This window comes from Scyliorhinus torazame, chromosome 9 (assembly GCF_047496885.1).
Source record: "Scyliorhinus torazame isolate Kashiwa2021f chromosome 9, sScyTor2.1, whole genome shotgun sequence".
NCBI classification, from domain to species: domain Eukaryota; kingdom Metazoa; phylum Chordata; class Chondrichthyes; order Carcharhiniformes; family Scyliorhinidae; genus Scyliorhinus; species Scyliorhinus torazame.
Genome location: NC_092715.1, coordinates 230,698,399 through 230,722,546, shown reverse-complemented (window position 1 = coordinate 230,722,546; position 24,148 = coordinate 230,698,399). Strand labels below are relative to the sequence as shown.

General features: G+C 48.6%; 1 protein-coding gene across 11 annotated transcripts in view; it reads right to left on the bottom strand.

The window, feature by feature from the left end:
- The window catches only part of LOC140429759 (nuclear factor 1 B-type-like), a 967,235-nt gene that overhangs the window by 138,403 nt on the left and 804,684 nt on the right, over nucleotides 1-24,148 (bottom strand). For 10 of the 11 annotated variants that reach the window (XM_072517149.1, XM_072517147.1, XM_072517157.1 and 7 more), the window contains 2 exons: nucleotides 19,217-19,345; nucleotides 18,222-18,409 (listed from right to left, as the gene is read on the bottom strand). In XM_072517149.1, the coding sequence (XP_072373250.1) occupies nucleotides 18,222-18,409; nucleotides 19,217-19,345 (317 nt within the window). The remainder of the gene's footprint in view (nucleotides 1-18,221; nucleotides 18,410-19,216; nucleotides 19,346-24,148) is intronic. The other variant, XM_072517155.1, reaches the window with a different exon arrangement.

Sequence of the window (24,148 nt, the reverse complement as noted above, 5' to 3'; positions counted from 1 at the left end):
ATAGCACTGTACTCCGACTTAAGGGCTACGCCATCCAACATATATCCTCAGAGTATGCACATTGGATATTAGGAAATGTTGCATCTTCAAAACCTCAGACCTGTATCACCAAGGAGAACAAGGCCAACAGGTGTATGGGAACACAAACATAGAAAAGAATAGAATTACTACAGTGCCATTTGGCCCATCGAGTTTGCACCGGCTCTTGAAAAGAGCAACCAACGCCTCCACCCTAACCCCATAACCCACCTAACCTTTTGGACACTGAGGGGCATTTTATCATTGCCAATCCACCTAACCTGCACATCCTTGGACTGTGGGAGGAAACCGCAGCACCCGGAGGAAACCGACGCAGACACGGGGAGAAAGTGCAAACTCCGTACAGGCAGTCACCTAAGGCTGGTATTGAACCCGGGTCTCTGAAACTGTGATGCAGCAGTGCTAACCGTAGTGCCACCATGCCACACCTGCAACTTTCTTTCCAAGCCACACACCATTCTGATTTGGAAATATATCGCTATGCTTTCACTGTCGCTAGGACAAAATACTCACACTCACTGTCTAACAGCACTGAAGGTGTTCCTACACCACACGGGTTGCAGCCGTTGCTATCTTCTGAAGGGCAATCGGGGATGGCCAATAAATGTGCGTCGGTGCTGCCCATATCCCATGAACAAATAAGAATTAACTTGAATCTTGTTACATGGGAAATTAAGCAAATATTCTTAAAGTGTGAAATTCTAACATCAGGGGCGAAATTCTCCGTTATCGGCGGAAAGTCCGCCGATTGGCGCAAAAAACGGCGCAAATCCGACTTGCGTCACGTCGGAAAAATGGGTCGATAGTCTCCGGCCCGAAATGGGCTAGCAGCGACGTAACGGGATCCGCGCTTGCGCAGTGGTTCATGCCGTGCAGCGTCATACGCGCTGCATGGCGTGACGGCTCATAAGGCCGCGCTGCTCCCCCCCTCCCGACCAGAACACCCGACCGCAACACCCGGCTGGATGGCTGGCCGTCGCTCAGCCCCGAGGTTCGAGTCACGCGATGTGGAGGCGCTCCTGGACGCGGTGGAGCAGAGGAGGGACGCCCTGTATCCCGGGCACGGCCGCAGAGTTGCCCCATGCCACAGCCGGCGTCTGTGGAGGGAGGTGGCAGAGGCCGTCACCGCTGTGGCCCTGACACCACGGACAGGCACCCAGTGCCACAAGAAGGTGAACGACCTCGTCAGAGCAGGCAGGGTGAGCCTCCCCTATATCCCCCCCTCCCCATATCCCCCCTCCCCCATATCCCCCCTCCCCTATATCCCCCCTCCCCCATATCCCCCCTCCTCCATATCCCCCCTCCCCCATATCCCCCCCTCCCCCATATCCCCCCTCCCCCATATCCCCCCTCCCCCATATCCCCCATATCCCCCCATATCCCCCCTCCCCCATATCCCCTCTCCCCCATATCCCCCCCTCCCCCATATCCCCCCCTCCCCATATCCCCCCTCCCCATATCCCCCCTCCCCCATATCCCCCATATCCCCCCTCCCCCATATCCCCAAGTGAATCCAGCCCTAACCTTAACCTCTGCAATGCACGCGCAACCGATGGCGTGCATTCATATACCTGCCTAACACTGTTGCCTTTTACCCCTGCCCCCCCCCCCCCACAGGAGAAGCGCGCACACAACAATAGGGAGCATGTGAGGACTGGAGGAGGGCCCGCTGATGAGAGGCCACTGACCGTACACGAGGAAAGGGCCCTGGAACTGGCTGGCGGACCTGAGGACCGGGAGGTTGCTGATGCAGAGGTCGGGGGCGTACTAGCAAGTGAGCCACCGACAGCCCGTCCCCATATCCCCCCTCCCCTATATCCCCCTCCCCCGTATCACCTGATCACTGCCTGATGTCTAACCATGCATGCTTCATTGTGTATCGCAGGACCAAACGTCCAGGCACCCATCCCCGCAGATGCAGACCGCCCGCAGGATGCCCCTCGGAGACCACAGGAGACGGAGAGACCCGCACCCTCCAGCATGCGACGCCCGCAGGATGCCCCTCGGAGACCACGGGAGACGGAGAGACCCGGACCCTCCAGCATGCGACGCCCGCAGGATGCCCCTCGCACTCCAAGGGAGACGGAGAGACCCGGACCCTCCAGCATGCGACGCCCGCAGGATGCCCCTCGCACACCACGGGAGACGGAGAGACCTGGAGCAACAGGGAGACGACACCCCCGTCACGTGCGGGAGCGACCACCCAGCGACGAGGGAGGCAGCCACAGGCCCCCGTCACATCCGAGCCAGGACACCACTACCCAGGACACCACTACCCAGGACACCACTACCCGGGACAGCACTACCCAGGAAGACGAAATACCGGACAGTGACTCAGAGTGGATGGGTGGAGACGAACCCCCACCCCAAAGTGCCATGGACTCAGAGTGGGACGAAGAGCACGACACAACACCACTGCTGTCACCAACACCCTCCACCATCGCAGAAACACTCACCACGGTTGGGCACTTTAGTGATGAGGCGTCTGGTACACTCACTGGTGCGCACAACACAGCCGTCCCGGTACAGCAGGTGGAGGTAGGAGCAGCAGAGGGACCGGGCGGTCGGAGGGCAGCCCAGGCCAAGCGACCATTTGCCGCCCAGATGGATCCCGGGTTCCTGCAGTTACCACACCCACACATAGATCCGATGCAACCACCGACCCGGAGACGAGCGAAGAGGGTGACGGGCGGCTTGCGGCTGCTGCGGTCGCAAGTGGAGGAGTCCACCCGCGTCCAGGAGCTGGGAATGGTGCCGGTCATGCGTGCCACCCAGGTCGACACCGCACGGGTGGCGTCCGCGATGGAGGCAATGGGTGCGACGGTGTCAGACATGGGGAACGGTTTGCGAGGCCTGGGGCCTTCCGTGCAGGCGGCGTCTGTGGCCCAGGAAATGGCTGCCCTCTCACAGGAGGCCATGAGCCAGTGCCAGCGCCAGATGGCAGAGGCGCTCAACGCCATAGCCCAGTCTCTGCAGGCCATGGCCCAGTCTCAGCAGGCCATGGCCCAGTCTCTGCAGGCCATCGCTGAGGGCATCGGCGCCAGTGGCCATGTGCGAGCCGGCGTCGCACTGTCACAGACAGGGTTTGCCAACCCCCTGGGCTCCATGGCTGCAAACCTGCAGACCCCTGTCGATACCAGCACGGGCCTCCAGGACTGGCAACGCCAGATGTCGGGGGGGCGTCGGATGGCCAGTCCGTTCGCATCCCCCACCCATGTAGAGGCCTGGGGGCCATCGGGCACCCCGAGGGAGGAGGAGGTGGTGTGGTCCGTCCCGGCTCCCTCTGTAGGGGAGGTCCCGGTACACCGCGACACCTCGGACTCCCCCCCTTCCGTCCCAGGTGCATCGGGTGGGCAACGGGCAGGACAGGCTGGCAGCTCACCATCCCAGTCTCCCGGGCCGCAGCCTGGCCCATCTAGGCCAGGACGCCCCAGGAAACGGCCGCCAAAGGGATCCAGTGTCAGAGGGCAGGAATCACAGGAGTCCACCTCCAGTTCTGCTGTACCGTCTGGGGAACCACGTAGGCGTAGTCAAAGGGCCCGTAAGGCCAAACAATTAGACACTGAGTAAGTTGGCACGGGTGCAGGGCACAGATGAGTTTTAGGGGCTAGGGCATGTGCATGAACTCCTTTGGTTATTAAAGTCAATGTTACACCTACCGAAGCTGCCTTTGTGCTCTGTCCAAAGTGTGCGGGGGTGTCATGTACGTTGAGCGCAAGTGTGTGTGTGAGGGGTGGTCTTACCTCAGCCCCAGGTGAGTCTGCCCCCTTCCCCCTGGGCCGCCATCAACATCCCCCGGGCAGAGGACGGGACCATGCGCTGCAGTGTCACAGCCGCATGCAGGGATGGTCCGGGTGGATGGTGGTACTGTGGCCATGGGTCAGACATAGTCCAACGATGTAGAGCCAGGAGCTCACCGCAGGGCGGGTTGTCATCATCCTCCATGGCCTGCGATAGACACGCGTCCACCCGCAACTGTGTGAGCCCGGCCCGTTGTGCCGCAGGTAGATCGGCAATGGGGGGGGGGGGGGGTGCATACGGGTGGGGTGGGTGGGGTTGGGGAGGGGGGTGAGGGTGCTGGGTGGGTGGATGGGTGTGGGGTGTGGGTAGTCGGCTGTTGCCATGGTGTGCGGTCTGTGGCCATACTACCCGATTCCCACGCCCATCTAGTCAGTGAAGCGGGCGTCTATCAGTCTGTCCCGTGCCCGCTGGGCCAGCCGGAAACGGTGGACAGCCACCCGCCTGTGTCTACCCCGTCTGCCCTGACCATTGCCCCCATCCCCCTCATCTGGGGAGGACTGGGCCTCTTCCTGCTGCTCCTCCACTCCGCCCTCCTCTGCCTGCGGCACATCGCCCCTCTGCTGGGCTATGTTGTGCAGGACGCAGCACACCACAATGATGCGGACGACCCTATCTGACCGATACTGGCGGGCGCCCCCAGAGAGGTCCAGGCACCTGAAACGCATCTTCAGCACGCCAAAGCACCTCTCTATCACTCCCCTTGTCGCTACATGGGCATCATTCTAGCAGTTCTCCGCCTCATTGCGTGGCCTCCGTATAGGCGTCATCAGCCACGATTGCAATGGGTAGCCCCTGTCGCCCAGCAACCAGCCCCTCAGCCGGGGATGGCGTCCCTCGTACATGCCGGGGATGGATGACCGCGACAACACGAATGAGTCGTGTACACTGCCTGGGTGACGGGCGCAGACGTGCAGGATCATCATGCGGTGGTCGCAGACCACCTGTACGTTCATCGAATAGGTCCCCTTCCTATTAGTGAACACGGCCCTGTTATCTGCAGGTGGCCGCACGGCGACGTGCATCTCATCGATCGCGCCCTGGACCATGGGGAACCCGGCCACGGCAGAGAAGCCCACGGCCCGGGCACCTTGGCTGGCCCGGTCCACGGGGAAGCAGATGTAGCGGTGCGCCATGGCATATAGGGCATCTGTCACTGCCCGGATGCACCGGTGCACCGATGTCTGCGATATGCCGGACAGGTCCCCACTCGGTGCCTGGAATGACCCCGTTGCATAAAAGTTCAGGGCCACCGTAACCTTGACGGACACAGGGAGAGGGTGTCCCCCGCCAGTGCCACGCGGTGACAGGTGTGCCAGCAGGTGGCAGATGTGTGCCACGGTTTCCCGGCTCATCCGGAGTCTCCTCCTGCATTCCCGGAACCCCCCCCAACCTCCACCCCAGGCACGGATCCCCCCCCCCAACCTCCACCCCGGCACGGCCCCCCCCCCAAACTCCACCCCGGCACGGACCCCTCCCCAACCTCCACCCCGGCACGGACCCCCCCCCCCCCCAACCTCCACCCCGGCACGGATCCCCCACCAACCTCCACCCCGGCACGGACCCCCCCCAACCTCCACCCCGGCACGGTCCCCCCCCCCTCCACCCCGGCACGGACCCCTCCCCAACCTCCACCCCGGCACGGATCGCCCCCCCCCCCCAACCTCCACCCCGGCACGGATCCCCCCCCCAACCTCCACCCCAGCACGGACCCCCCCTCAACCTCCACCCCGGCACGGACCCCCCCCCCCAACCTCCACCCCGGCACGGACCCCCCCCCCCAACCGGCACTCCCCCGGAGCCCAGCCTACTCTAACCACCCCCCCCCCCCGGCCGCACACACACACACACACACACAACCCGAGACACACCTCTCCTCACGCATTCAGACTGCGACCATGCCATTGCCTGGCCAGAGCCAACCCCCCAGGCCGTCACTCACCTCCTGGAGCACCGGGTCACGCCGATGAAAAGGAGGTTTAATTTACATCGACGTGAACGGTCATCACGTCGACGGGACTTCGGCCCACCCGGAAGGGAGAATATCGGCAGGCCGAAAATCGGCTGCCTTGCGCAGACCCGTGACATTCTCCGCGGCAGCGGCGACATTAACGCCCCGCCGACTTTTCTCCCTTCGGAGACTTCGGCAACCGGCGGGGGCGGGATTCACGGCGGCCAACGGCCATTCTCCGACCCTCTGGGGGGTCGGAGAATGACGCCCCATAATTGCTTGTGTTAAAAGAATGCCTATCATGAAAATAGGGTCTAGATTGACTTCAGAACAAACCATTTAACAAGGAAACAGGGGCACATTTTCATGCGAACAAAGACAACTGATTTGACATCAATAAACCTTTATGCTTAATAACACAATGACAATTCAGCTAAAAACTTCAATATTTGTTTACATAAATACTGTCAAGTTTAATCACATCCCTTCATCATTATGTAACTTGATTGGCTGGATGTTTAATGAAGGAGGTGAGAAGAAGGAAATATAAAGTAATTGTGAGAGAGGGAGTGAGAGAGACTAAGGCCGAAATCTTCCATCCTCATTCGTGGCCGGGATTTTCCACTGCCACTGCAAGTGAATGGAGTTTTGGCTGGAACACCTAATGTTCCGCTCTCGACGGGTCCCGTCATGGACGAGATTGGAGAATCCCTCCCTATGAATAAGAGAATGGAAAGAGATAGTTGAACGAAGGAAGGAAAGAGGAGCAATTCAACTGGAAAATTGAAGACCTTAAAATTTTGCACGTGTCTCTCACATTCAAGGCCATTGGAAACACGGCAAAACAGGTTAGTGACCGCTGCATGAGTAGTTTCATGCTGGAACAAAGTGTAACTTAGCAACTTTATTTCTTCAAACAGAGAAAAACCATCCACAACAAATCATGGAGTTATTACAGAATATATTAGCATATAAATTATGACTGTTGTCTTGTGGTAGAAAAACTGGGAACAAGGAATGTGTTGACTTATGACAACGAATTGCATAAATGAGTGTTTTTTGATGATGTTTAGATTTTGTTACCACACTTTGAAAATCAGGGTTGAACATTAAAAATTGGGGTTAATTTCGATACTGAGACTATATTGCACGTGTCCTTTTTTCAAGTGAAATGATAATGCACTTGGGAGAGTTTGCAGAAAATTGGTTTTGAAGCCAAATGTGACATAAAATAAACTTTTTTTTTTACACATTGAGTACAGAATCCAGTGGTCAAAATGTTGGTGGAGGCAGATTCAAAAGGGATTTAGATAAACACCCGGAAAGAAAAACATTGCCGGACTATGGAAGGGGCAAAGGAGTGGGACTAGCTAACTGTTCTTGAAGAGAGCCAGACCTGGCAAGACAGGACACAAAGTCTGTAACCAGTCCATGATTTAATGATCAAAAGTATTATACAAAAGGAAACAGATGAGTCTGCGACGCAAAATTCACCAGAATAAAGAAGGTGAGAGGAAATCGGAGGTGCATAAAGTGTTTGGACAAATCAAATGATCAAAATTATCAGCAACATCGTGGTCAGAAGAACAATAAGAGAAATTAAAAGAAATATTATTTGTGTAAAAGTAGTTGGGGCATAGAGTATTCAACTGGAAATAGTATCAAACAGAATTCAGAATAACTTGAAGAGAATCGGATAGACATTTGTAAAATATAAAAAGTTAGAAGAGGGAAATGGGACTCAGTGGAAAGCTTTCTCAGCGAGACCACACAGTCAGAATATGCTTCAAATTCTATGTTTTTTTATACCAAACAAAATGAAAATACTGCTTCAACCCGTTGCTCTAGTTATCGTTGTTGGCAAGTGATATGATAAATATTGATGAGATAAAACAATTCAATAAGACACAAAGTGGCAGTGTGTTTCAGCAGCTCGTGCACAAGAGCTTTACTCAGAATTGAGTTATGACTATCTTTAACCCTTGGGACTCGGGGTGGGGTTACAGATTTTTTGCAACATCTTTCTGCACTGTAAATTCTATGTCTATGTTATTTCCAAATGTGATGACGTCCAAATGTTTCTCTAGATTTGATCGTAAACGCGGTTTAGAATGTGACTTAACTTTCAGTCTGAATAGTAACTACAGTTATTTTTTCCACTTCACTCCATTACCATATTCCTCAGCTGCAGAATTATCACAAGCTGCCATAAAACAAAATCCATTTATCAATAAAACTGGATGATCAACGTCTTCATTTATATGACTTGCAATACAAGAGTTCCTAAAATGAAACTTAGCCTGTGACCTCCATCTGTTTTCCTTCTTTCTCTTCGAAAATGTAATCCTACCCAAACTGATGCGGTTGAGACAATGACTGAAATTTATAAGGTTCCCCTTTTTACACAGTGACTTAATTTAGAGTTAATTTATGAAATATTTTAATAAAGGTTTATAGGAAATAAATAAAGGCTAGATTAGCAGTGGATTCAATGGCAGTTTGCCATTTAACAATTGGAAATATTCAACTCATCCTTCATAATTTCCTCCTGTCGTGTGGTCTAATTACATGTTATAAACGAATATGGGATAGATTTAACAAACTATTTAACCCTTACATGGCTGCTGGTAGTGGCTACTGCGCAAAGATAGCGTTTCTCCAGTTCCTGTTGAAATGTAATTCGAGTCAGAACCGAAACTCAAGTTTTAAAGAAGAAATTATTCAGCCAGAACATACTACTTATAACAAAGAGCCTAGCGATGTGTAATTTGTAAAATAACATTGTAATAACTGACAACATACAAGATTTTTTTCCACTAAGAGTACATGAAACTTCAAGAGCAGGAAAAAGCTATTCGACTGCACAAGCCAATTCCTTTTCATGGATCAACATTACCTCAACAATTTCTCATCATAGCCTCTTGACAGTATCTACATTACCTATTTCAAAAGTCTTCAATGGTATCTTATTTCAGAAGTTTATTATCCTTTACACGAAAAACACTCTGGCTTTCTCCTTATTCCCAACATACCCATCATTATCCTGTATTCGCTGATATTTAATTTTTTCACTGCAATGAAAGTAGTAAGATTCTCTTCATGTCACATGCTGCAAGGTAGGTCAAGCATCATAACTGCTGGAAAATAGTCTTGTCTAATAATAATAATAATCTTTATTATTGTCACAAGTAGGCTTACATTAATACTGCAATGAAGTTATTGTGAAAATCTCCTCGTCGCCTCACTCCGGCGCCTGTTCGGGTACACAGAGGGAGAATTCAGAATGTCCAATTCACCTAGCAGCACGTCTTTCAGGACTTGTGGGAGGAAACCGGAGCACCCGGAGCACCCAGACATGGAGAAAACAGTGACCCAAGCCGTAATCGTACCTGGGACCCTGGTGCTATGAAATGAATGAAAATCACTTATTGTCACAAGTAGGCTTCAAATGAAGTTACTGTGAAAAGCTCCAAGTCGCCACATTCCGGTGCCTGTTCGAGGAGGCTGGTACGGGTATTGAACCGTGCTGCTGGCTTGCCTTGGTCTGCTTTCAAAGCCAGTGATTTAGCCCTGTGCTAAACCAGCCCCTGAGGCAACAGTGCTAACCACTGGTTAGCGCAGGTGAAGGAGAAACAGCCTGAGTGAGTGAGACACATCCAGAGTGGGAATTGGAATTTGGTAATTTGGTGCAGTGAGGTAATTCGGTGCAGTGTGGGAGAAGGTGCTTTTTCCCGACCATTTGTTTTCTTTCTTCTGGCCTGTAACTGTTAATCTGCAGGGAGAGAACCAGAGAGCACCCTGGGAAAGTAAGTGATTTTTTAATTACTTTTTCAAATTGTGTGGGGGTGAAAACTAAGTGACATCACAGTAAAGCTGTGACCTGATTGGCTGGTTGGGAATCTGTTAAATTTGAAAAAAAAAATAACATTGCAAAAAAAAATCTAATTGATTAACTGGATAGTAGAGTAACTAAACCTGAGGGCAGAGATAGGTATTTAGCATTTAATTTTACAGTAAAAATCATCTAGCATCAGGGCCATTTGGTTAATTGTAACTCAATCTAACAATAATTCAGTGTTTATTTTAAATTAATTAATTAGTGCTTAAATGTCACTCAGCGAGGTCCAGTGCTCCAACTGTGAGATGTGGCAGATCTGTGACGCTTCCAGCATTCTGATCGACTACATCTGCAGCAAGTGTAACCAATGGCAGCTCCTCACAGACTGCGTGATTCAGTTGGAGCAGCAATTGGATGCACTTTAGGACCATGCAAGTGGCGGGAAGCGTCAGAGATAGGAGTTATAGAGATGTGGTCACACCCAAGGTGCAGGCAGAGAGATGGGTGACCACCAGAAGGGACAGGCAGTCAGTGGCAGGAATCCCCTGTGGTTGTTGCCCTCTCGAACAGGTATACCACTTTGGATACTGTTGGGGGGAGTAGCCTATCAGGGGAAAACAGCAGCAGTCAGAGCAGTGGCACTATGACTGGCTCTGATGTTCAGCAGGGACGGTCAAAGCGCAGAAGAGCAATAGTCATAGGGGACTCTATAGTCAGGGGCACAGGTAGGCGCTTCTGTGGACGTGAAAGAGACTCCAGGATGGTATGTTGCATCCCTGGTGCCAGGGTCCAGGATGTCTCAGTACGGGTAGCGTGCATCCTGAAGGGGGAGAGCAAACAGGCAGAGGTCGTTGTACATATTCATACTAATGATATAGGCAGGAAGGGGCATGAGGTCCTGCAGCAGGAGTTCAGGGAGCGAGGCAGAAAGTTAAAAGACAGGACCTCTGGGGTTGTAATCTCAGGATTACTCCCTGTGCCACGTGCCACTGAGACTAGAAATAGGAAGATAGACCAGCTAAACACGTGGCTAAACAGCTGGTGTAGGAGGGAGGGTTTCCGTTATCTGGACCACTGGGAGCTCTTCCGGGGCAGGTGTGGCCTGTATAAGAAGGACGGGTTGCATCTAAACTGGAGAGGCATAAATATCCTGGCCGCGAGGTTTGCTAGTGTCACACGGGAGGGTTTAAACTAGTATAGCAGGGGGGTGGGTACCGGAGCAATAGGTCAGAAGGTGAAACAATTGAGGGAGAACTAGTGAATAGGGCCAGTATGACTCTGAGGAAGAGCACACAGGGAGATGTTGCTGAAAACAGCGGACTGGTGGCCTGAAGTGCATATGTTTTAATGCAAGAAGTATAACAGGTAAGGCAGATGAACTTAGAGCTTGGATTAGTACTTGGAACTATGATGTTGCCATTCCAGAGACCTGGTTGAGGGAAGGACAGAATTGGCAGCTAAACGTTCCAGGATTGAGATGTTTCAGGAAGGATAGAGGGGGATGTAAAAGGGGAGGAGGAGTTGCGCTACTGGTTAGGGAGAATATCAGAGCTGTACTGCGGGAGGACACCTCAGAGGGCAGCGAGGCTATATGGGTAGAGATCAGGAATAAGAAGGGTGCAGTCACAATGTTCGGGGTTTACTACAGGCCACCCAACAGCCAGCGGGAAACAGAGGAGCAGATAAGTAGACAGATTTTGGAAAGGAGTAAAAGCAACAGGGTTGTTGTGATGGGAGACTTTAACTTCCCCAATATTGACTGGGACTCACGTAGTGCTAGGGGCTTGGACGGGGCAAAGTTTGTAAGGAGCATCCAGGAGGGCTTCTTAAAACAATATGTAGATAGTCCAACTAGGGAAGGGGCGGTACTGGACCTGGTATTGGGGAATGAGCCCAGCCAGGTGGTAGAAGTTTCAGTAGGGGAGCATTTCGGGAACAGTGACCACAATTCAGTAAGTTTTAAAGTGCTGGTGGACAAGGATAAGAGTGGTCCTAGGGTGAATGTGCTAAATTGGGGGAAGGCTAATTATAACAATATTAGGCGGGAACTGAAGAACCGAGATTGGGGGCGGATGTTTGAGGGTAAATCAACATCTGACATGTGGGAGGCTTTCAAATGTCAGTTGAAAGGAATTCAGGATCGGCATGTTCCTGTGCAGAAGAAGGATAAATACGGCAAATTTCTGGAACCTTGGATAACGAGAGATATTGTAGGCCTCGTCAAAAAGAAAAAGTAGGCATTTGTCAGGGCTAGAAGGCTAAGAACAGACAAAGCCTGTGTGGACTATAAGGAAAGTAGGAAGGAACTTAAGCAAGGAGTCAGGAGGGCTAAAAGGAGTCACGAAAAGTCATTGGCAAATAGGGTTAAGGAAAATCCCAAGGCTTTTTACACATACATAAAAAGCAAGAGGGTAGCCAGGGAAAGGGTTGGCCCACTGAAGGACAGGCGAGGGAATCTATGTGTGGAGCCAGAGGAAATGGGCGAGGTACTAAATGAATACTTTGCATCAGTATTCACCAAAGAGAATGACTTGGTGGATGCTGAGTCTCGAGAAGGGTGTGTAGATAGCCTGGGTCACATTGAGATCCAAAAAGATGAGGTGTTGGGCGTCTTAAAAAATATCAAGGTAGATAAGTCCCCAGGGCCTGATGGGATTTACCCCAGAATACTGAAGGAGGCTAAACAGGAAATTGCTGAGGCCCTGACAGAAACCTTTGGATCCTCACTGTCTTCAGGGGATGTCCCGGAGGACTGGAGAATAGCCAATGCTGTTCCTTTGTTGAAGAAGGCTAGCAAAGATAATCCAGGGAACTGCAGGCCGGTGAGCCTTACATCAGTGGTAAGGAAATTACTGGAGAGAATTCTTCGAGACGGGATCTACTCCCATTTGGAAACAAATGGACGTATTAGCGAGAGGCAGCACGGTTATGTGAAGGGGAGGTCACAAAGATGATTGATGCAGGTAGGGCAGCGGATGTTGTCTATATGGACTTCAGTAAGGCCTTTAACAAGGTCCCTCATGGCAGACTGGTGCAAAAGGTGAAGTCACACGGGATCAGGGGTGAGCTGGCAAGATGGATACAGAGCTGGCTAGGTCATAGAAGGCAGTGAGTAGCAATGGAAGGGTGCTTTTCTAATTGGAGGGCTGTGGTGACTAGTGCTGTTCCGCAGGGATCAGTGCTGGGGCCTTTGCTGTTCGTAGTATGTATATATTTTTTAAATGTTTTTTTTATTGGGTTTTTGAACAAAGTATATTTGCCGATATGTACACAGGATGTGATATAGAATCATAGAATCATAGAAGTTTACAGCATGGAAACAGGCCCTTCGGCCCAACCAGTCCATGCCGCCCAGTTTTTTACCATTAAGTTGTCCCAGTTGCCCGCACTTGGCCCATAACCCTCTATACCCATCTTACCCATGTAACCATCTAAATGCTTTTTGAAAGACACAATTGTACCCGCTTCTACTACTACCTCTGGCAGCCCATTCCAGACACTCACTACCCTCTGAGTGAAGAAATTGCCCCACTGGGCCCTTCTGAATCTCTCCCCTCTCACCTTAAACCTATGCCCTCTAGTTTTAGACTCCCCTACCTTTGGGAAAAGATGTTGACTATCTACCTTATCTATGCCCCCCATTATTTTATAGACCTCTATAAGATCACCCCTAAGCCTCCTACGCTCCAGGGAAAAAAGTCCCAGTCTATCCAGCCTCTCCTTATAACTCAAACCATCAAGTCCCGGCAACATCCTAGTAAATCTTTTCTGCACTCTTTCTAGTTTAATAATATCCTTTCTATAATAGGGTGACCAGAACTGCACACAGTATTCCAAGTGTGGCTGTACCAATGTCTTGTACAACTTCAACAAGACGTCCCAACTCCTATATTCAATGTTCTGACCAATGAAACCAAGCATGCCGAATGCCTTCTTCACCACCCTGTCCACCTGCGACTCCACCTTCAAGGAGCTATGAACCTGTACTCCTAGATCTCTTTGTTCTATAACTCTCCCCAACGCCATACCATTAACTGAGTAGGTCCTGGCCTGATTCGATCTGCCAAAATGCATCACCTCACATTTATCTAAATTAAACTCCATCTGCCATTCGTCGGCCCACTGGCCTAATTGATCAAGATCCCGTTGCAATCCTAGATAACCTTCTTCATTATCCACTGTGCCACCAATCTTGGTGTCATCTGCAAACTTACTAACCATGCCTCCTAAATTCTCATCCAAATCATTAATATAAATCACAAATAACAGTGGACCCAGCACCGATCCCTGAGGCACACCACTGGTCACAGGCCTCCAGTTTGAAAAACAACCCTCTACAACCACCCTCTGCCTTCTGTCGTCCAGCCAATTTTGAATCCAATTGGCAACCTCACCCTGGATCCCGTGAGCTTTAACCTTCTGCAACAACCTACCATGCGGTACCTTGTCAAAGGCTTTGCTAAAGTCCATGTAGACAACGTCTACTGCACTACCCTCATCTACCTTCTTGGTCACTCCCTCAAAAAACTCAATCAAATTTGTGAGACATGATTTTCCACGCACAAAGCCATGCTGACTGCCCCGAATCAGTCCTTGCCTCTCTAAATGCTTGTAGATCCTGTCTCTCAGAATACCTTCTAGCAACTTACCTACTACAGACGTTAGGCTCACCGGTCTGTAGTTCCCAGGCTTTTCCCTGCTGCCCTTCTTAAACAAGGGCACAACATTCGCCACTCTCCAATCTTCAGGCACCTCACCTGTGGCTGCCGATGATTCAAATATCTCGGTTAGGGGACCCGCAATTTCCTCCCTAGCCTCCCACAACATCCTGGGATACATTTCATCAGGTCCCGGGGATTTATCTACCTTGATGCGCTTTAAGACTTCCAGCACCTCCTCCTCTGTAATATGCACACTTCTCAAGACATCACTATTTATTTCCCTTAGTTTCCTAACATCCATGCCTTTCTCCACCGTGAATACCGATGAGAAATATTCATTCAGGATCTCACCCAACTCTTGTGGCTCTGCACATAGATGCCCTTGTTGATCCTTAAGAGGCCCTACTCTGTCCCTAGTTACTCTTTTCCCCTTTATGTATCTGTAGAATCTCTTTGGATTCTCCCTTGCATTATTTGCCAAAGCAATTTCATGTCCCCTTTTTGCCCTCCTGATTTCCCTCTTAACTCTATTTCGACAATCTCTATACTCTTCAAGGGATCTACTTGATCCCAGTTGCTTATGTACGTCATATGCCTCCTTCTTCTTTTTGACCAGAGTCTCAATATCTCGAGTCATCCAGGGTTCCCTACTTCTACCAGCCTTGCCCTTCACTCTAAAGGGAATGTGCTTACCCTGCACCCTGGTTAACACATTTTTAAAAGCCTCCCATTTACCAGCCGTCCCTTTGTCTGCCAATAGTCTCCACCAATCTACCTCTGCAATAGAAGAGAAAGGCACACACACACAAATCACAAAGGGAAAGAAAAAAAAAAGAAAAAAGATAACAACACGAGAGAAATACAAAATCAGTTATTTACATTCATAAGTAGACATCTGTTTGGGAGGTGGGGAGGGTGGAGACTTGCGGGGGGGCAGATATATATTTGGGTGTTGGTAGTATATATAAATGATTTGGAGGAAAATGTAACTGGTCTGATTAGTAAGTTTGCAGACGACACAAAGGTTGGTGGAATTGCGGATAGCGATGAGGACTGTCAGAGGATACAGCAGGATTTAGATCGTTTGGAGACTTGGGCGGAGAGATGGCAGATGGAGATTAATCTGGACAAATTTGAGGTAATGTATTTTGGAAGGTCTAATGCAGGTAGGGAATATACAGCCTTCAAGAGTATTGACAGTCAGAGAGATCTAGGTGTACAGGTCCACAGGTCACTGAAAGGGGCAACACAGGTGGAGAAGGTAGTCAAGAAGGCATACGGCATGCTTGCCTTCATTGGCAGGGCATTGAGTATAAAAATTGGCAAGTCATATTGCAGCTGTATAGAACCTTAGTTAGGCCACACTTGGAGTACAGTGTTCAATTCTGGTCGCCACACTACCAGAAGGATGTGGAGGCTTTCGAGAGGGTGCAGAAGAGATTTACCAGGATGTTGCCTGGTATTGAGTGCATTAGCTATGAAGAGAGGTTGTTCTCACTGGAACGACGGAGGTTGAGGGGTGACCTGATAGAGGTCTACAAAATTATGAGGGGCATAGACAGAGTGGATAGTCGGAGGCTTTTTCCCAGGGTAGAGGGGTCAATTACTTGGGGGCATAGGTTTAAGGTGCGACGGGCAAGCTTTAGAGGAGATGTACGAGGCAAGTTTTTTACACAGATGGTAGTGGGTGCCTGGAACTCGCTACCGGAGGAGGTGGTGGAAGCAGGGACGAAAGTGACGTTTCCGGGGCATCTTGACAAATACACGAATAGGAGGGAATGGAGGGATACGGACCCCGGAAGTGTAGAAGATTTTAGTTCAGCATGGTCGGCACAGGCTTGGAGGGCCGAAGGGTCTGTTCCTGTGCTGTACTTTTCTTTGTTCTTTGTGCTACCATGCTGCTAACATGAAATGTAACCATTATTTTTCAAGAAATCATTTTGGATTAGGTGGTAGAGAACGGAAGGGTCTAGTTTCAAATGACTTGGATTCTGACCACCTCACTAAATAGAAAATAATAAGTAAAGAAGTTTGCTGTTCAATTGCAAATGATGGCCAGTTGTAAAATTCAGCAACGACAAGAACTTACACTTACTCAAAATCCCTTTCTCCGAAAGGCAGCTGCAAGTGCCTTACATCGGCCAAAGGCAGATGTTGAGCAGGAGTTTGGAATGCTTAAGGGCTGCAGGACTGAAAGTTCCATCAAAGGCTTTGAAAGTGGACTTTTAAGGAGAGGCAGAAAGGTGAATCAGACTTGGAAGAGGGTGCTGAACATCTTCCAAAGCATATATCTTAAATAATGGCTTTGGATGGTGGAGAGAAGAGGCAATACGGAGGAGCAGAAATACAAATTGGGAGGAGCAAGGTGAGAGGAGAGGAACAATGATCAGGAATGGGAAGGGGGAAGAGAATAGGGAGGTGGAGGAGCAGTAATCAAGAATGGAATGGTGTGGAGGAAATGGGGAACAGCCGTAATCTTGAGTGGGAAGGAGGAGGCTGTTGGGTGAGAGCAGTAATTTAAAATGTGGGGGTTGCAATGTGTGGGCTGCGACAAATGACTGGCTAAAATTGACCAGTTCAGATGGAGCGAGCCTGTGGAGGGATTTGTGAACAGAAATAGGGGGCGCAATTCAGCGGACTTATAACTATGTCTGCTGTTGGATAGGTTTTGGGGGGTTTTCTCGAGACTGCACTTGGAATGATTTCTTGTTGGCCAGCTAATCTCACTAGCAGGAATGGATGCTCTCAGATCGGGACACCATTTTGATCGGCAGCCTTGATCTCCACCCCCTGCTTCACCCAACTTTTAGGACCCCCTCTCACCCTCCAACTTTGTCAAGGCCCCTGGAACTTTCCTCTAATTGGCAATCCCCCCCCCCCCCCCCACCCCGGCATTGCCAGCCTGGAACCCTGGCAGTGCTCCTGGCACCCAGGTAGTTTCAGGGTGGCACTGCCAGGTGCCAGGGGAGTGTCAGGGTACCACTCTGCCCTGTCCTCGACCATTACACTGGGCGTAACGAAGTCACCAAATCGAGCCCTGAGAGCTTTAATGTCATGAGTGAATAGGAGGTAATTGTAGTTTAATAATGATGGGAGTAATAGAGTGGTGAAAAAAGGCTTCTGCAACCATACACAGAAACACACTGATTGAAATGCATCATAATGTAGTGGTTTCAGAGAAGAAACCTAGAATTGTATTCTGGCTAAATTTCCCAATGATAAAAAACTTAGGATTTTTTTTACACTAAAGGTGCAGTATAAATGCAAGTTGTTGCTGATGTCATAAATACATACAGGCAATCACAAATTAATATAATTGTAACAGCAAACAAAACATCAGGGGTCAGATGATTAGACAACCAAAGGTGCTGTTGTAATCTTAATGTATATAAATGTTAGAGCTCACATTAACATTCGTTGAAAGTTTTGAGGATCTTTGCACTCCTTGCAGCAGCTGTCACGCTTTGGCAGTTGATTTCCACTTTTGATTTATTGAAACCATTTAAACTCATGGGCCAAAAGGTCTCGATTTATACTAAACACGGGTCCATATCATTGCAGCTGATGATGACAGCAACATTTGTGTCAGCAGCCACCTGGACTGACTGGTCAATCGTTTCTCAAAGCTACCTGTTTCGGCCCTTTCTCTTGTGTACTCCCAACATCCACCCACCCCAGCCAGAAAAGCCCTTCAAATGAAAAGTAAATCGCATCTCCATATCAATGGCAAAAGCATGACAAGTTGGAAGTGGATTTTTAGTGTATAGTTTTTTGCTTTGCAGTCAATTTCTATTTCCAAGATCGAATGGATTGGAGAAATAAACAAAATATCGTTCGTCAGCCTGTACTTTCAACACAATTGTTTAAAAATGACAGTCTTCTATTTGTCTATTCAAATTTGTAAACATTCATAATCCAGCATTAAGCGACTAACCTGGCTTGTTTGTGGATTGGACGGGCCACAGCCAAGTTGTACAAAGTTCTTTGCCGACTCCTGCGGGGTAAGATGTGGTGGGTATCTGATTGTTGGATGTGAGAAGTAGCTACTGGGAGCAGGAGGGAGGATGGAGGATGCTGAAAAATGTAGCGGTGACGGAGGAGGTGGGCTTCTCGTTGAGATGACTAGAAATTGAAAAGAATTAAATATTAGTAGATTTTCTATGCTTTGAAATTTCTGCACAATGCTGGGCTCAACACAATATTGGCAATGCTGATATTTTCAGTTTCTGTAACAGCTAGTACTATCTCTGTGTTGAACATTGACTTAATAAAGGCACCCTCGCCCCCCCTTGAGTAAAGTTTTTGTTTAAAAACAAGAACATTGGACTCTTATCCAGTTACTAGCTGTAATCATCAACACCGGATCTTCAAGTTAAAAACTAACTCCCTCTTTATCAAAAATAGTAAATCATTTATATTTGATGTTGAGTCTGTACGCAGAAAACAGTGTGCAAATCAATGCAGTAGAGTACAGGTAGTGCCTAATGCTGTCTATTTCTTTGTACTCTTATTCTTCCTCCCTTCAACAGAATTATTTTGGGCTGTGTTATTGAATTCATCAGAAGGCCCATTCCAGAGTGGTAGCAAACTGCTAGGTTTCTCCTCGGACATTTAGATATCGAGCACAACTCAATTCACAAGTGGACATGAGACAACAAAGTTCTGAATACTGACCATGACGAACACTGAATGCATTACTGAATTGCACCATTGTATTCTGTATTCATCTGTATTCTGCACTCATTAAAACTAGTCAAATGGCATATCCTTGGTTGAAATGAAATCTCCCCAAGCTGATAAAGCTTAAAATCTGTACTGATCAAAAACACTGTGCATCATCAACAGGTGCCTGAGAGAATGATGCAACTGTATTTTTCAATTTATTTGTACTTATTTAATGCAGAGTATTAAAAGTATGAACTGAATTACCACTGTGTCCTGGGATGCCAGGGTGATGATGCGGTGGGAAAGTGCTCAGTCGCGGTGATGAACCTTGTGGCGATGTGGGGCCACTATACATTGGCTTCTCGTGCTTCTTCATTGTAGGAGATGCCATTTCTACCAAGTCACAGACAGAAATATGAAAAGAAGTAAATACTAATATTCAGGATTATTGGACCACCTGAGAAAAGTGCACTGTCAGTAAACTTCAGGTGAAGCCACCATTACCACAGTCTTGTTCAGTTCAGTTATTCTGCCTGTGATAAACTAAAGTGGAAACAAGGGAAGACAGTTGATAAAATTCTACTTGACAGCTCTGATAAGGCAAATGTTTTCATTAAGCTTTGAAGAGGCCCCCTTGAAAGGTATCACATGTGCAGCTGATTGGCTCAGTAATAAATCACAACCCAAAATGTATCAATCAACGCAGAGGACATGGGAACTGAAAATGCTAAACGCAGAGAGTGGTTATAGTAGTACTGTCACTGGATGAGTTGCTCAGAGTTCCAGATTAATGCTTTGGAGACACAAATTCAATTCCCACCACACACCATCAGGTTGATTTTAAATTCAATTAATAAATTCTGGAATATACAGCTTGTCTTACTAATGGTGACCATAAGAACTGTCACTGATTGTTGTAAAAAAAAAAAACCCCTGGTTTACTAGTGCCCTCTGGAGAAGAAAATCTGCCAACCTTAGCCGGTTTGGCCTACAGACCCACAACAATGCGGTTGACTCTTAGCTGCTCTGAAATGGTCGTGTATGCCATTCCCTTCAAGGGCAATTAGGGATGGGCAAAAAGCGCTGGCCCAGCCAGCGACATCCACATCCCATGAAAGAATGAAGAAAAGAAAAGTTGCCTCAAACTCCTTCAGAGTCAATGAATTGATTTTTTTGAAGTGCGGTCACTGTTGCAGTGTAGGAAACAGTCAATCTATGTTCAGCAAAGTCCCACAAACAACAATGAGATAATTAAAATAGGTTATCGGATCATTATGTTAATTAAGGAATAGATATTGACCAGCACATCAGGAGAATTAATTTACTTTGCGTTTTTTTGAATAGTACCATGGTTCTTTGCTGCCCACCTTAGGAGCAGATAGGAACCTTGGTCTAACTTCTCAGCTGAGAGTCCACTGTCACACTCATTCAGTACTTCGGTGGAATGTCAGTCCAGATTATGTACTTGTTTCTGGAATGAATCCGTGATCTCACAACTCAGAGGTACGGGTGTTATCAATGAGCTACAGCTTGTGCTAATTATCTGGGAATATTAATCTAGAAATAAAGTACTCAAGATACGAGTCATGCACGGTGCACTCCTGGAGAATTCATTTTCAGGTTGCGGAGAAAGTAGCTGATTTTATTGCATCATTTCAGGTGCATCATTTAACAAGGCAGAAATTGAGGGAGAGCATTCCCGTCCTCCTCCCGCCCCCCCCCCCCCCCCCAATTTCCGGTGGTCAGAAGTGTCAAAATAGGAAGGAAAACCCATGTTGAAAGTTTCTCATTTTCTGAGAGGTAAGTGATGTTCCTATTTTACTCACCCAAGTGCTGCCCCTCATGTTTATTCATATTTAAATTAATTTGCCAGTCTGCAAAGTTTTCTTCTATGCTGTCGCAATCATCCTCATGGTTAGCTATATCCCCCAATTTGATATCATCTGCAAATTTTGAGAATGAGTTACCAGGGCAGCACGGTAGCACAGTGGGTAGCACTATTCTTCACAGCTCCAGGGTCCCAGGTTCGATTCCCGACTTGGGTCACTGTCTGTGTGGAGTCTGCACGTTCTCCCCATGACTGTGTGGGTTTCCTCCGGGTGCTCCCGTTTCCTCCCACAAGTCCCAGAAGACATGCTGTTAGGTAATTTGGACACTCCGTGTACCCGAACAGGTGCCTGAATGTGGCGACGAGGGGCTTTTCACAGTAACTTCATTGCAGTGTTAATGTAAGCTTGCTTGTGACAATAAAGATTCTTTAAAAAATTATTCCTAGCTCCAAATTCGTCATGCAGGTTTTGCATGTTGGTGGTCCCAGCACTGATCCGTGTCGGCCTGCTATTTTCTCCAATCTAAATAATGACCCTCTATTCCTACTCTCTACTTCCTATCGTTTTGGTAAACCAGTTTTCTATGGATTCAGTTATTTTTCCTTAACTCCGCATAGAACATACAGTGCAAAAGGAGGCCATTCGGCCCATCGAGTCTGCACTGACCCACTTAAGCCCTCACTTTCACCCTATCCCCGCAACCCAATAACCCCTCCTAACCTTTTTAGTCACTAAGGGCAATTTATCGTGGCCAATCCACCTAACCTGCACGTCTTTGGACTGTGGGAGGAAACTGGAGCACCCGGAGGAAACCCACGCAGACACAGGGAGAAAAGTGCAGACTCCGCACAGACAGTGACCCAGGGGGGAATCAAACCTGGGACCCTGGCGCTGTGAAGCCACAATGCTATCCACTTGTTCTACCGTGCTGCCTACATGTCCTCACCTTCATCATGAGCCAACATGTTGACCACTCTTTATGTGAACGAGAACTTCCTGATATCAGCCTTAAATGTGCCTTTTACTAGTTTGAACCTGCATCCATCTCTGGTTTAAGTAATGTTCTGTATCTATAAAGTCAGCACTCATTCGCTATCAGAGAAAATTGCGGTGCGGGCGGAAAATCCAGAGAGGCTCGGCAAATGCGGTTCTCGCCGGTGAGATCACTTTTTAAGATTTTCCCTGTCCCTCGCCAGTGATGTCATTGGTAATGAATTTTAATACAAGTAAAAAAATATGATTACCCAGCCACCCCGCCACATGCTCCCCCTCACTGAATATTCAAACCTCGCCAATGTGAGGTTTCCAACAGCTTTGTAAAATGGGATTCAGTCAAGGGGTGCTCCCCGGGGACAAAAAGGGAAGTGTCGCCCCCGAGGGGGAAAGGACATGCCCCCCAGCACAGGTTAGCACTTCCAGAGTGGCTGCCAGGAAATCCACAGGAGGCCTCACCCAGCATCTACCGTTTGCACGGTAGATTGCCCCCCCTTCGGGCACGATGCAGCCGGCAGATCGCACCCACTGTTTCTCTTCCCTGAATTGTTTATAAAGTTCATCTATTGATAGGATCCTGTCTCAGAGGACGGCACGGTGGCTCAGTGGTTAGCACTGCTACCTTACGACACCGAGGACCCAGGTTCAACCCTGGCCCTGAGTCACTGTCCATGTGGAGTTTGCATGTTCTTCCCAAGTCTGCATGGGTCTCACCCCCACAACCCAAAGATGTACAGGGTAGGTGGATTGGCCATGCTAAAATTGCCCCTTAGTTGGAAAAACTGGGGGGGGGGAAAGGAATTGAAGGAAGGATCATGTCTCAGATGCTTCTTTTCAAGGCAGAAAAGTTCAAAGTTGACCTGGGTGTAGAGTTAAAATCTCAAAAATCTGATTGCTGCCCCAAACCCACCTCCAACCAAAACATTTCTGGTTTTAACTGAGCTTGGAAACAATCTGCTCCAAGGAAACTGGGTGGAACTTGTAGATCCACTTTTGAATATTAACAATTATCTACCAGGTTAGGAAACCCGGCAGTTCCTCAAGGAGAGGATTTGACTAATCCAGAAGGTGAGCAGCTTCATACTTGAAACCTGGTTCCAGGTCATAGCCTGTGAAGGCACCATAATCAGGACCTCCCGCATCAGACCGGATTCCCACACCACCTTCAGGCCCTGATCCCCACACCAAAACCAGCAATCTGCTTTTCACCTGCCCCCACCACGTCCTGAGGTCTCTGGCCCCTCCCCAACGCCCCCACCCCAGACCTCTGACATTCCATCCCCATTTCCCCAGGCCCCAGGGCTTACCACTGGGATCAGGCATCTACCCGGCTGCCTCCTACCCTTTTAGACGCACCTTCCTGCCCCTCAAATTGATGCGTCCCCCAACCAACTCCCTTCCTCAGTCAGTTCTGCTCCCCTCCTGAACAATCTGCCTCCTTCCCCGATCAACTCCACCTTCTCCCCTGCCAACTGACCACCCCCTGGAAAATGACTGCCCTCCCCCCAATAGACCCCACCCATCAAGCAACCTCAAAGGTTGAAGCTCCACACAAGTGCTTGTCACATGGGAGCATCTGCTTCTTGTATATTGGACATTAACATGCAGGATACTGTGACTGACATCATATAGTAGCAGAACATTAATCAAATGAAGGTTTTTCTTGTCCATAGAATAGGGGAGGCTGGGATATGTGGCCCTTATTGCCACACACATTCCATCAATTACTGGAGCTCTGGGAATCCTACGAGTCAATAGCTCTGTCAATCCTGTTTCATTGATAAGGAAATGAAGAGCACAGCACATGCCCCTCTGTTCAAATCCATGAAAAAAGAATGACAACATAATCCTGTTCATTTAGTATGAAGGTGCCATGAGGCTTGATCATTATATTGATAATGTGCTGGTGGCAGTCAGCAGTGGCTTATCCAATCACATGCTGTAATATAAAGAGTGCAAACTTTATTTTCAGTGCCACTAAGCACTTCATGGGCCTAAATAGTGGCAGTGAGAGCCATGCAATCTGAGCACCTCTTTCCATTGGCTATACAACTGTAACCAATGATAAGCGGATACACCAGAAACAGGATAGCAATATCTGGAATCCATTTGCGTGTCCTTGAGCACCATTCACCTGGAGTCCACAACTAATCTAATGTAAAATTGCCAGTTGACCCATGGAGTTGGCATAATGACTGGAAACTGCCGACGTTGCAAAAGCTAACTAAAAACTGAACAAAACCATCTTATGAAAATAACAGATAACTTAAAATGATTTGAAGGCTATAATCTAATCTGAGTGTTCATAGAATTCTAAACTGCTTGATTAGATTACAGATTTATAATTGCTCCCAGATATTCCTACTCTCCATTT